Genomic DNA, 13,637 nt, shown 5'->3' with positions numbered 1-13,637 from the left:
TATTTTTAAGTGCTTTTTTGAAGTTATTTATTTTTATATTTTTTAAGTGGGGCCTGAACCCACGACCCTGAGATCAAGACCTGAGCTGAAATAAAAAGTCGGGCACTCATCCAATAAAAGCACCCAGGTGCCCCCTTTTTAAAGTTTTTATTTAAGTTCCAGTTAGTTAACATACAGTAGAATATTAATTTTGGGTGTACAATATAGTGATTCAGCACTTACATGTAACACCCTGCGCCCGTCACAGCAAGTGCCCTCCTTCATGCCCGTCAGCTGTTTCACCCAGTGCCCCCCCTTCCTTTGCTCATTTGTTTTGTTTCTTAAATTCCACATATGAGTGAAATCATATGGTATTTGTCTTTCTCTGATTTACCTCACTTGGCATAATACGCTCTAGCTCCATCCACATTGTTGCAAATGGCAAGATTTCATTCTTTTTATGGGTGAACAATATTCCATTGTATGTATAACCCATCTTCTTTATCTATTAATGGCATACTTTGGTTGAAACCATGGCACTGACTCACTCCTGCCCCAAACCCTCCATTGCCATTATTGTGAAGTTTAAACTGTTAACATGGCTTATAACTCCCAGCACGATTGCTTCACCGACGTCAAACTTTCTTCACTTTCATTTAATGTCATGTGAGATTCATTCATTCTGATTCATTTTCTATACCGTAGTATCTTCCTTTGTATGAATGGACCACATGTATTAATCTCCAACTGATACTTAGTTAGGTGCTCTCCAGTTTACTGTTACAAATAAAGCTGTTAACAACACTGTTGACTCTATCTCTTGGCCTATGTGCAAGTTTTTCTATATGTACGGAATTTCTGGAACATTATATATGTGGATCTTCAATTTACTATATATCACCTGTTTCTACTTATTATTTTTATTATTTAACTACATGTACATAGTTGTCAACAAACTGAGAAATATATACTTATGGTAAATGGAGATGCACGAAGACAAAAGGTGATACAAATGTCACCATTTTGAATCTACTGTATTGAAAATTATCTGTTCTTTGTCGTTGTTGTTGCAAAATCTTCCTTGCGAAAGGCAGCAAGTCTTCAACGTGTTGTATTTACTATCAGTTATAGATTAACTGATATATTTCATATCATTTATTGAGTTACTGCTTTGCTAGGCTTTGGGAATGCAGCAGCGAATACAACACCTAAAGGAAAGAGAGATGTGGTAGAATGGGAAAATAATGAGCAATTAACAACACAATAGAATCAATAAATAATGTTTATCTTCTTTTTTTTTTTCTGTCTTGAATAGAATAGTAATTTTGACACAATGTTATAACTTCCTCATTCACACCTTCTTCTGGATTGTGAGATCCTTAAGGGCAGAGGCATAAAATTTATTTATACACCATGTGTCTTTCACAATGACTGCAAATATTTGATGAATAAGTTTATTGCTTTCCCAGAGTAATCCTGTCTCAGAAGTTTTTATGGGAATTATCGCTGAGGAGTAAGTGTAGAACGACATGAAGTCACTGACGGGGAGCAGCTTCCCTAGACACTCCTAGCAAATCCCTGCTCAAGAAAATGCCATCCAGAAGTGAGGGCATGATTAGTCCAGTTATGCTGGGAAAGTTGAGATTTGGTGTTTTGTTTGAAAGTTCAAGAGTGAATAACGTTGTTGAGCAAATCCCCAGGCTACGGAGGAGCTCGGAGCAGCCACCGCACAGCTAAGGGAACGACAGGGGCTAAGTGGCGACAGGGGCTGACTCAAGTTAGCTCCAGTGCCATCAGTTCTTAATTGACTGTTTATCCTCTAAGGCTGATAACCCTAGAGATTGCTTCATTCTGTGAATTATAATGAAACTCTTTGGAAACTCTTTAATAGCTGCATGCCGCATGGGGAGAACATGGCAATCAGCTCTACCCGCCAAGACACAATCCCTGTGGACGTGGAGAAGATGAGATCATTGCCATCAGCAGCCCTGTCGAAGAATCTTGTAATGAGATCTCCCGGGGCCCTGTTCCTCCTTCCAACTTTTATAAAAACTGCAGAAGTTGCAAATTGTTCTCTCACCTGCTCTAGTTTTAAATATTGCTCACGGACCTCATCATTCAGAATCCCTTAAGATTCTCCACAGTTATCCAGAGGGAATCACAGGAGTAAACGTAGCCATATTTCAGTTTTACCAGAAAGCAGAAAGGGCCTAAGAAAAACTGCTTTTTTTCAACAGATCCAAACATTTCTCATTCTTCAGTTTTTCTAGTCTACAATTTCATCTTTCTTCTCATCTCCTTTAGAACATAACTATCAGGGTAAATAAATCGCTTGTTCAGTGAAATAATAGGCAGTTATATTTTCTTTTCACTTAGAAGACAGGACATACAGGAAAAAAAAAAAGACTTCAACCCCTGCATTTTCTTCTTAATTATTTAGATTCATTAGCTTTATGTTCATATAAAGAACTGTAAAGGGCCCCTGGGTGGCTTAGTCTAGTTAAGCGTCTGCCTTCAGCTCATGTCATGATCCCAGGGTCCTGGGATAGAGCCCCACATCGGACTCCCTGCTCAGCGGGGAGCCTGCTTCTCCCTCTGCCCCTCCCCCTGCTTGTGCTCTCTCTCTTTGACAAATAAATAAATAAAATCTTAAAAAAAAAAAAGAAACATAAAATATTTAAAGGTAGAAAACAATGTATTATTATATCTGGTTTCTTCCATACTTATTCACACAGTTACCTTGAAAAAAGAAGAAAATTGAGATGATTTGTTTTTTTGAAAACTACTAGTTTGTACAAAAATACTTACGGTAATGCTATGTTTACAGGTTCCCTCTGAGCCTACAGAATCAAAGAGAAGTTTAATTTAGAGGGATCAGACAAAGATCTAGCGGAAACTGTGCTAGATTTTATCAACTGAATTGTGATTTGGTCTCAGTGCTACAAATCATTTTCCTGTTTTGATTTTGAAAATGTTTTTCTCTACCTAAATGTCAATTTGTGAAAGAGGCAAAATAATTTATCACCTACCAAATTCCTGGGTGGTGTGAGGAAACGAAGGAGTGCTCAATGTAATTCTACCGCTCCATTGCTGCGGGTCAGAAGACTGAGCCGCTGGAGCGCTCTCGGTCCGTGGGATCGTCTGTCCCGAAGAGGGAATCATGGGCTGTATAAAATACGCACGTGGCCAGTCCCAGTAACGTTCACGCTGTAAGAGTGAGATGCAAAGATACATACTCTTTGTGAGGTTAAGATTGTTCTGGAGTCAAACCTAAATATCAAACTCAAGCTGAATTATTTTTATTCACTTCCAAATTTTTATTTAACTCTTTTAAATGCTTAAAGTAACATAATCATGGCTATATGTTACATTTCTATATAGTTGTATGTTAACATTTTTTTAATTTGAAAAAATGAAGATTGAAAATTCATCTCCTCCAAACACCAATTATCTTTGCATATTTATGTAAACATGGAAGTGAAAATGCACTATATCTGAAATTGTGAACACAAATTTTTAAGTTTAATGTATTTTATATATTTAACATAATTGTATTTAATAATTTTATTAATTTTAACATGTTTTAAAATAGAATTTCTATTTAATATGATTTTATATGGTCAATATACTTAATAAACATATTTAAAATATTTCATATATAATATACTTGAAATATACTTCATATATTTTGTTTCCATATCAATTTCATATCAATTCTATATCAGTAGCAATATCAACATACACGCCACATTTTTTGTGCAATTTTTTTATGTTATGTATTTTACTACTGTGCAAACATTTACTTAATTATTATTCAGTCAATGGACATTTTATTCTGTGTCCTTTTTTAGCCACAATATAACTGATATATACATACAGATTATAGATCAATATAGAGATATATATCTATCTTTTTACACGCCTATGGAAGCAATCCTAATAATAAATTTCAGGAATTGGAATTAGTGGGTCAAAGACTTGTACATTTGCCAGATTTAAATTTGGTAAAACTATCCTCCAAAAATTTAAGCCTGATTTACATTCCTGCATAGAGCATATGAGTGCCATCCTCTCATACCCTCACTGATAGGATATGACCAAACTGAAAATATCTCATTGTTTTAATTTGTATTTATTTAATGATAAATGAGATTGAAAAAGTTTTATGTATTTTGGGATCATATGAATTACAATTTCACTACATTTTATCTCATCCTTTTCCCATTATCTTATCCAGGCAAGTGTAATCCTTATCTGAAAAACCATATTTGTGGGAAAAAGCCCTTTGGTACTAAAAATATTTGCTTTGTTCCAAATATGTGTTGTAGCTATTTTGCTGTTTTCAAAAATGATTAGCAGGCTTTATCTGAGGACTCATTAACCATTGCAGTCAGTCATTGGCTGTAATGCTTCGTTCCTACATTTTTTTTTACTTCATTATTATTTTTATAACTATAAAATACCATTTTAAACCCAGATAATTTATATATATGTTTTGCTTTGGAAGTGGGTTTTTAAGGGTTGGTCATGAGTTTCAAATAACATCAGTTTGGGGAAAACGTGTGAGCTGGAATGTGTCACATCAGTGAATATGATTTATGGTTACTCTTAGGCGACCATCACTCTGAGAAGAATGTCTCTAGTCCTTGATTTCACTGGTTGCAAGAGATGATGTTATCATTTTGGAGTTTCTTGGGGGGCAATTTTACCTTCTCCAAAGGGTAATCAGTGTGGTTTCCATTTTTTTGTTTGACTATAATTTAAAGAACATCAATCAATCAAATTCTAAGTATTTATTTTATGTTTACCATACTCCAGGAACTTTAACCAATCTAAGTCAAAATAAAAGTTACAAATCAAATGACAAAGAGAAACTTGACATACTCTTTTGTGTTATCCTTTTGAAAATTACATAAAGATGGAAAGAAGACTTCAGAATTAGACTTTCCCCAGAAAATAGACTAAATCTCATTTCAAGGATAAATAGGTGTTCAGAAGCTATTCATATTTGCACTGTATTACCAACTTGAATTTTTTCCTCACCAAATACCAGAAATAGTTAACCACAAAAATAAAATATCAAATTTTGAGGATGTGACCCCAGATAGAAACCAAGAAAAGAATCTAAGAGTTTTGATTCCTAATCATTTGGTTTTATTCCAAGATTTCCCCTGAGAATATATTCTTCTAGTCTCTTCTGCGGCCCTGGTAATTACCCAAAGGAGTACGCAGTCCCTGTGATCTCAACAAGGAAACGTGTTATGTCAACCTCCAGGCACCATCTTTGATGCTAAGAAATTAGTCCTCCATTTTTTCTATCTGGGTCTATAAGAGCATTCACATCTATGTTGGTTATCTTCAGGGGCCAGCAGGAAGTCTTTACCTTGGGGTTTTGGTTAAAGGCTCCCTTTAACCCCCTGAAGGCTGGGTATTTGGCCCAAATGGTGGGCAGACAGGGGAAGAATGCTAGTGCTATTTTTCTATTACAACTGCCTCTTCTCTTTATAATTTAACTACCCTATGGCAATTACTCCATTTTACTTTTCCTCTGAGGTGGGGATATATCATTACTCTATCACTTTAGCCAAATCATCGGAAAAATCACACAGCTTTTACAACTCTTCAGAAACAGCCTAGAATCTAACGCATGAGGTCAGCTCAGGGCTTGATGTCATCCCCTTTCTGGACAGTTGAGATCTTTGTAACGACTTCTGTATGACTTCTGGTGCATTCGTCTCACATCACGCTCTTGTTATTTTCTACTTATATTAACTGCACAATCTTCCATAAAATCCCAGGTAACAAATCTCAACCTGAGGAAAAAACATTACTATGTGTTCTCCCTCAATCCTTTGGGAAAGTTAAAGCCAGGTAAGCCTCAATGATTAGAGAAAATTAAGAAAACTCTTTTACTTTGAATGTATTTGACTGCGGAAAATAAATTTACTATAAGAACTTTGAAGCTGAGAAGTTTTCACCAAAGATAAGCTCTTTATTTGAAAATTAAAATATTCGTGACAACAATTTGAGTTCTACTCTGCTTTATTTTTTCCCAGTTTACTAGTTGCATATATGTTTATTAATTGAAGCAGCCCAGGATTCTCTACATCACACAGCAGAGTAGATATTTTAACATGTCCACTTAAAAATTTTAGTCTTGCTCTTTTTGCTATTATCAAAGAATCAGCATGACAAAGGGTCTGAGTTACACTTATTTCCTTCCTCCTGCTACGCTGTCGTTTTCATACTTGTCTCTCTTTCTTTGTGAGGTCACTATTATCCTAGTACCCTCTATTCCAATTATGATTCTGTCTCTAATGAATCAGCTCTCTTTATTCTTCTTAGCCATATTAAAGTCAATCTTTTTCAATTTACTTTTTAAAATTACTCTCTGCACCACAGTGTCCCTCCTTCTCTCTCCATTATCCATATGGCCATGCACCTCTCTTCTGCAAGCTAATCACGTTGTTTCAATGTTTCTAAAAAACTACCAGAAGACAAATATATTCAAAGTTGCCATTTTATTGCTGGACAGAATATCTTCCCCAATCCTCGGATTCTATGCTACAAAAGTCTTTTTCTTTCAAAGGGGTGTAAGAGACCTGAGTTGACAGCATTTCATAGGAATAAGTAAATATTTAGTAGATCCAATTATAACCTAAGTAAAAAGGTAGCACTGACACTATGAAGTAACTGCAGACTTACAGCACCTTGATAAGAATATCCAGGGGCGCCTGGGTGGCTCAGTCAGTCGAGCGTCTGACTTCAGCTCAGGCCCTGAGCTCAAGGTCCTGGGATCCAGTCCCACATTGGGCTCTGTACGCAGTGGGGAGTCTGCGTGTTCCTCTGCCCCTCTCCCTGCTTGTGCTCTCTCTCGAATAAGTAAATAAAATCTTTGAAAAAAATATATATATATATAATATCCAGGCCATGATAGGCAGTAGTTTCCCTGTACTTCGTGTTTTTCAAATCATGTCTTGGATACTGAACTCAGCCCTGGTTGTCACAGTTCCAGAAAGTCATTGTCAACAATGAGAGTATGTGGAAGACGGTTATAAGGTGGTAACAGACTTGATAATCTTGTTATAGGAAGAATCGTGGTGGAAAATTAAACATCTTGGCCTAAAGAAAATTTGGGTTTCTTTAGCTTAAAATATTTAAATGGCTATCACATGAAGAGAGATTAGATATGATGTCTATTCAATAAAGTTGAAATACTTTGTTTTATGAATGAGAAAGAAACTTCCTACTTAATAAAAGGAAGATGATTATAAGCTGGAATTTTCCAACAGTGAAATAATTTGTGTTCTGCGTTTGAACAAGTGATGAATGGCTTATATGGCTGGGCAGAAGCTATCCTAATATAGGATGGGTTGCTAGACTTGACGGCTTCTCTGTTCCTTAAAATTCCTGACATTCACTGGTTTTCAGAAAATATAGATCAAGTATTCATTTTATTCTTACCAGGTATACAGACGATGTGAAAGGAGGACAATGGAAAGATGCAATGACAGCGCAGAGTATGGCTTTATCTTGTTGGGCTTCTCTGACCGTCCCAAGCTGGAGCTGGTGCTCTTCATAGTAAATTTCGCCCTGTATTCAGTGGCCGTGTTGGGAAATTCAACCATAATCCTTGTGTATATATTAGACACCCGACTTCATACCCCGATGTACTTCTTTCTGGCCAATCTTTCCTTCCTAGATCTCTGCTTCAGTACTAGTTGTATCCCGCAGATGCTGGTGAACCTCTGGGGCCCTGACAAGACCATCAGCTACGCCGGCTGTGTGGTCCAGCTTTTCTCCTTCCTCTCCGTGGGGAGCGTCGAGTGCATCCTCCTGGCCGTGATGGCCTACGACCGATACGCGGCAGTCTGCAAACCCCTGCACTATCTGGTCATCATGCACCCCCAGCTGTGTTTGCGACTGGTGGCTGTGGCCTGGGGCAGCGGACTGGTCAACGCCATCGTCATGTGCCCACTCACCATGACGCTGTCCAGATGCGGCCGGCGCCGGGTCAACCACTTCCTCTGCGAAATGCCAGCGCTGATCAAGATGGCTTGTGTGGACGCGCGCGCAGTGGAGATGCTGGCCTTTACCTTCGCCATTCTCATCGTGCTGCTGCCGCTCGCCCTCATTCTCGTCTCCTACGGCCACATCGCCGCAGCCGTGCTCAAGATGAGGTCCGCGGCCGGGCGCCGGAAGGCGGTCAGCACCTGCAGCTCGCACCTCACCGTGGTCTCCTTGTTCTACGGGAGCATCACCTACATGTACATGCAGCCAGGCAACAGCGCCTCCCAGGACCAGGGCAAGCTCCTCACCCTCTTCTACAACCTCGTGACGCCCACGTTGAACCCGCTCATATACACCTTACGGAACAAAGAGGTGAAGGGGGCGCTGACAAAGGTTCTGGGGAGGCAGCACTGAACAGGAGCACAGTGGGCTCAGTTATGCGGTCCCAGGTGAAAAAATCTTTTTTCAAACACTACCATTTACTTCGTGCTTGTAATAAAATTAGCCCACGTGTCAAAGCCTTGGGTTTTTAAAAATATGTACCCCATATGTACCCAAAGGGTATCCAGAGTCAAGAGGAACCAACCATAGCCATGCGTAATATGCATCTATCTCAGCAAAATAATATTTAGTAAAAAGAATTAAGTCTTAGAAGAACAGTGAAATGATTTTCACATAGGTATAAAATAAACATGTGTTAAAGATTTTATTCCACTCAATTAGTGAAGGAATCTGGCAACCTTAACAACCAGTTTAAAAAAAAAAGTCAAGGGGCTCCTGGCTGGCTCAATGGGTGGAGCCTCTCAGGGTTGTGAGTTGGAGTCCCACCTCCGGCACAGAGATTACTTAAAAACATAAAATCTTATAAAAATAAAAAAATAAAAAGTCAAAATCACAAATTTATAAGAAGTGAAGAAATGTTGAAATGAATTTGCAAAAGGACAGAAAAAATTGCTGCTTTTGCTGTGAGGAAAGAAGCCAATTCCATTTCCACCTGACAGAACTGAATTCACACGTCATTGACAAGAGTTATTTTGCATTGCTCTCAGTTAATCTATAATTTATAATTAATAATGATAAATAATATGTAATGTAAACAGAATCAGAATCAGGTAACCTAAAGGGTATCCTCTAGAGTCTAGACAATGCATAATTTTCTACTGAAACATAGTTTTCCCCTACAAAGTAAACTATGTCTTATTTATGTTATAAAACTAACTATACAGTCTCAAGCCTCTTAATGAAAGGATGCAGGTATTTTCATCCTGATTTTTTAAAATGACAAAACTGTGGTTTATAGATCCTATGTAAATTATTCCAGGCTATACAGAAGATAGTGGGGTTCAGAAGTGATGTGTGCCAGTCTGAACCTTTGCTGTTATCCACTGAATAATACTGCTTTTGCTACCCAGTGTATGATGCGTGTACAGGTCACCCAAGAATCAGCCCCAGCCTGCTTTCTTTGCTCACTGTGCAGTCATCCCAGCACGCTGGATATGCTGCAGACCCTGTGAGGGAATTCTAGCATTCAGAAATTCACTCATTTTTCTTTAACTGTTAATACCATGACATCATCCCTTCCCACAGTGCCCATGCAAATCCCCTGTCCAAATCTTTCCCATGCTACAGTGGTTAGCTTAAATTCACATGATATCTGTAACATTATCTGAGTCTCTTTGATTTAAAAATGCTGTCCCTCCTTTTAACCAGTTGCATGTTTATACACTGAAATGACAGTTTTTCTAGTTAATATTATTATATTTAATATATCTCCAATTAGTCTATAAATTCCTTGATCATAAGGCTATTATTTTTTAATCCTTTTTAGCACCATTTCAGGTATGAAGTTGTTATTAAAATGCCTTGGAGATAGTAAGCAATCAGTAATAGCTTGGGATGATTGTTAATTTTAACTGATTAATTACTCCAGAAATCAGTCCTTCACTGTAAGTGATGCACTAATTCTGTCTGTTCTTCAAGATTACAAGTGGATCTGTCACAACATACAGTCTGAGTTTACATTTGCTGTCAAATGTTTTATAATTTTTTTCTTAATTCACTGTAAACTCTATGATAAGAGAGGAAAAAAGCCATTAAGGAATCTCTATGTGTATCAAAAGTCATCCCCAACTTTTAGGGGACAACCTTTTCTCCTACATATGAATCATAAACTCGAGGGGAATTACGGTGAATTCTGCTACAGTCTGGAGGCTGTTTGTATGGTAACAACAGTTCGGAATTTTAAACTTCTTCAGGTTGACCTAAGAAAAGTATTTCTCCCCTCCTCGTTAAAATGATTTTCTTCCATATAATGCCTTCAAAGTTCCCCTTTCATTATTCCTTATTTGTTACTCATTTCCCATTGTTAATTGATTATTAAAACCCGTGAAAATATTTTTTTTAAGAGAGAGGTCTGCACGAGCAAACAGGGGAGGGGCAGAGGGAGAAAGAGAATCCCAAACCAAATCTCAGGACCCTGAGATCATGACCTGAGCTGAAATCAAGGGTCTGTGCTTAACTGACTGAGCCACCCAGGTGCCCCTGTCTTGACATAATTTATTGGGAGTATTCTTAAGACAGAATAAAAAAGAAAAAGGTTTATTTCGCTTCGAGAGGTCTAACATCAATCTGAAGTAATTTCTAGAAGTATAACAGAACAAATGTGAATGTGGAATGAGTATCATACACCTATTATAAATTATATGAATATTTTTATCATATATAATCGCCCTTTCATTCCTCACATACTCCCTGAAGACATGCTCAGGATTTTTCACAACAAACTACTTGACTGTGTCTCTACTGTGGTACCAAAGCAATTCTTCTGTTGGACCTCAGTTTTTACCCTGTTTAGAAGTGTTTAAGAAAAAAGATAAACAAATTCAAACTTCTTTTCACTTAAGAATTTTATTGTCTTAGGGGATCATTTTTAAAAAAATAGCCATTCAAAGGAATGAGTCCATAATATGAGAATGTCACTCATTATTATGAGGCTTGCTAAAAATAATATTTATCAACTTGAGAAGAAAGGAGGGCTCACAAAACTCCACAGATACAGCTATTCACACCCATTCTGTGTGAAATTAAATATCACAGTTGCAATTGATAAGAAAATTTAAATTTAAAAATATACTTACTTTTAAGTATAAAAAATAACTTCCTTCTGATATTCTGTTAAAAATGCACTATTTTCTTTTTTTATGATTATGAAGAAAACCTTTTTTATTTTGCTTTGTGTGATTGATAGTTTCTGAAAGTCCAGAATTGATGGGCAATCTGAAAAGCAAAAATCTCTATCATAATTTTTCTAGCATATTTTTTCTGCCGTATTTTTAATGCATGAACTAGTGTTATCGCCATGCAGACTATGCCCCGTGTTAGGGGAGTATGGCAGGCTTCTTTACAAATGTTATCTAAAGAGTCCCAGTGGAGACAGTCACAGAAAAGTAAAATGAGAAATTTCACTGTTCTATGACATCAAACATGTGCTTACCCAAGGTAACAAAAACGTTGAATTCCTTGGAAAATTGTTAGCCAGATGATTTCTTAGGGACTTCACGCAGGCGTCTTCGTGGAAGCTCTGGATGGTCAGCACCCCCCAGACGATACGCCCCCTGCGGTCTGCCATTTCTGTCAACGACTGTCGCAGGAAGGGCAGGTGTCCTTTGTGCAGGTTTGAAGGTTCTGTAAGGTGGAGCCTTTCTTTTTCTTTTTTAAGATTTTATTTTTTTTTATTTACTTATGTGAGAGAGAGAGTGAGAGATCACAAGCAGTGGGGGAGGAGCAGAGAGAGAGGGAGAAGCAGACTCGCAGCTGAGCGGGGAGTCTGATGTGACCTGAGCCAAAGGCAGACGCTTAGCCTACTGAGCCAGTCTTTCTCCCTCCCAGAGACAGCCTGCTGTAATTTGCCCTCTGAAAACAAGCTGCAGTTATGTTCTTGGGACACTTTCCTGACACAGGTGGCCTGTGATTTCAGTATCAATTAGGTCAACATGGTTGACAGTGTCCAGAACATCTGTGTCTTTACTGATTTTTTTTTTTTGTCTAGTTATAGCAATTGCTAAGAAATCAACTAACACGTATGTTAAAATATCCAGCTACGACTGTGAAATTGACTATGTCTCCCTTTAATTTCATCAAATTTTGCTTAAAAAATGACACAGATGATAGGTTTATTCTTGTATAAGTGAATAAAGATGTCGCTTGACCAATTTTGGCAAAATAGTAAATTTGTTGCACTCATTTGCTGATGAATGTTGGCTGTAACCGCAAATCATATATATTTGAAATGTATTCTAAAATATCACCTCTGGCCTAGTTCTTTTGAAGCTGACCAAGTTAACGGCATCAAGGGAATAATTATGGATCTGTTGGGATACACAGATGAAAATTTCTGGCCCCGCTGGCACAGAACCCCTCGAAGACCGTGAATAAACAGTACAGTGGATCCTTGAACAATGGGGGGCTGAGGAGTGCGGACACCCTGATGGGGTTGAAAATCTGCATATAATGTTTGGCTCCCCTAAGGGCTGACTCCTAATAGTCTCCTGCTGACCGGAAGCCTTACCAATAACATCAACAGTCCATTAACACGTACTGTATATGTTACGTGTATTTTATACTTATCCTCACAATCAAGTAAGCTAGAGAAAAAATATTAAGGAAATCATAAGGAAGAGAAAACACATTTGCAGTCCTGTACTGTCTTTATTGAAAAAAGTCCATGCGTAAGTAAACCCATCCAGGTCAAACCTGTGTTGTTCGAGAGTCAACTGTATAAAGATTTCATCATTATAACATTTTCTGACTTAGGAGTATAATCTATACGTATGTCGGAAGTCACTTTGAAGTCACTGCAAATGATCAGTCCAGGTGGGACTCCTTTTATATTTGATTCAAACACCTTGTGATTAAACTGTCTAATCCTTAAACACCTCAGTTTATTTTTTATTTTTTTAAGTTTTTATTTTAATTCCAGTTAGTGAACATAGAGTAAACACCTCCGTGTGATTCCTCATTTGTTTGCAGTGATTTCCTTTTCAAAAGCTGGATACAGGTTTCCATGAAATTACAAAATGCCCCAGAAATTAAGAAAACGTTTCTCCTTCTAAATAGACTGTTGTCATTAATTTCTCATGGTGCATATAGTAATTGTTAGCATCCAGATTTAACCCCGGATCTCAAAAAATATCTCTTTTCCTTCCTTTCTACTCTTTAACTTTTATTTTCCTTCAATAAAGAGCCATGGGAAGAGCACAGATCATTTATTTACTGAAACTTAGAATTGAATCCTAGCTCCGTCGTATTTTAAATGTGTATCCTTGCTTATGCTGCTTAACCTCTTTGATTCCTAGGTTATTTAGCTGTAAAATATGAATTATTCTACAAATCTAATGGGGTTGTTTAAACAGATATTCATACTGTGTTTACATTAATGTGTTTGCTTTAACTATTAAAAGGCAGGGCGATTGCGTGGTTGTTTGAAAGTGTAGGCGGTTGAGAAGAGCAGCCGGTGAGGGAGGCTCATGTGTAGTGGGGGAGACAGTGGGCCAGCCCAGGACCGAGGGTGACCGTGGGCCCCCCGCCCCCAGGGTGCGCAGCTGCTTGGCCTCCTGGTCAGAACGCACCCTTAGCTGGAGGAAACTCAC

The 13,637-nt window shown here is 37.8% G+C and overlaps 1 protein-coding gene across 1 annotated transcript; it reads left to right on the top strand.

Moving 5' to 3' along the window:
- Positions 1-7,473: 7,473 nt before the first annotated feature.
- Positions 7,474-8,403, top strand: LOC123794143 (putative olfactory receptor 2W6). Its single transcript, XM_045800355.2, has one exon. It carries the CDS (start codon positions 7,474-7,476, stop codon positions 8,401-8,403), a length of 930 nt encoding a protein of 309 aa, XP_045656311.2.
- The last annotated feature ends 5,234 nt before the right edge of the window (positions 8,404-13,637 follow it).

This window comes from Ursus americanus, chromosome 32, assembly GCF_024610735.1.
Source record: "Ursus americanus isolate L20-20 chromosome 32, mUrsAme1.1.p, whole genome shotgun sequence".
NCBI classification, from domain to species: Eukaryota; Metazoa; Chordata; class Mammalia; order Carnivora; family Ursidae; genus Ursus; species Ursus americanus.
The sequence above is the reverse complement of the archived record's forward strand: the minus strand, read 5'-3'. Positions and strand labels throughout refer to the sequence as shown.

Coding starts and splice junctions, on each gene's coding strand:
- LOC123794143 (XM_045800355.2), top strand. CDS start 7,474: ATGGAAAGATGCAATGACAGCGCAGAGTATGGCTTTATCTTGTTGGGC.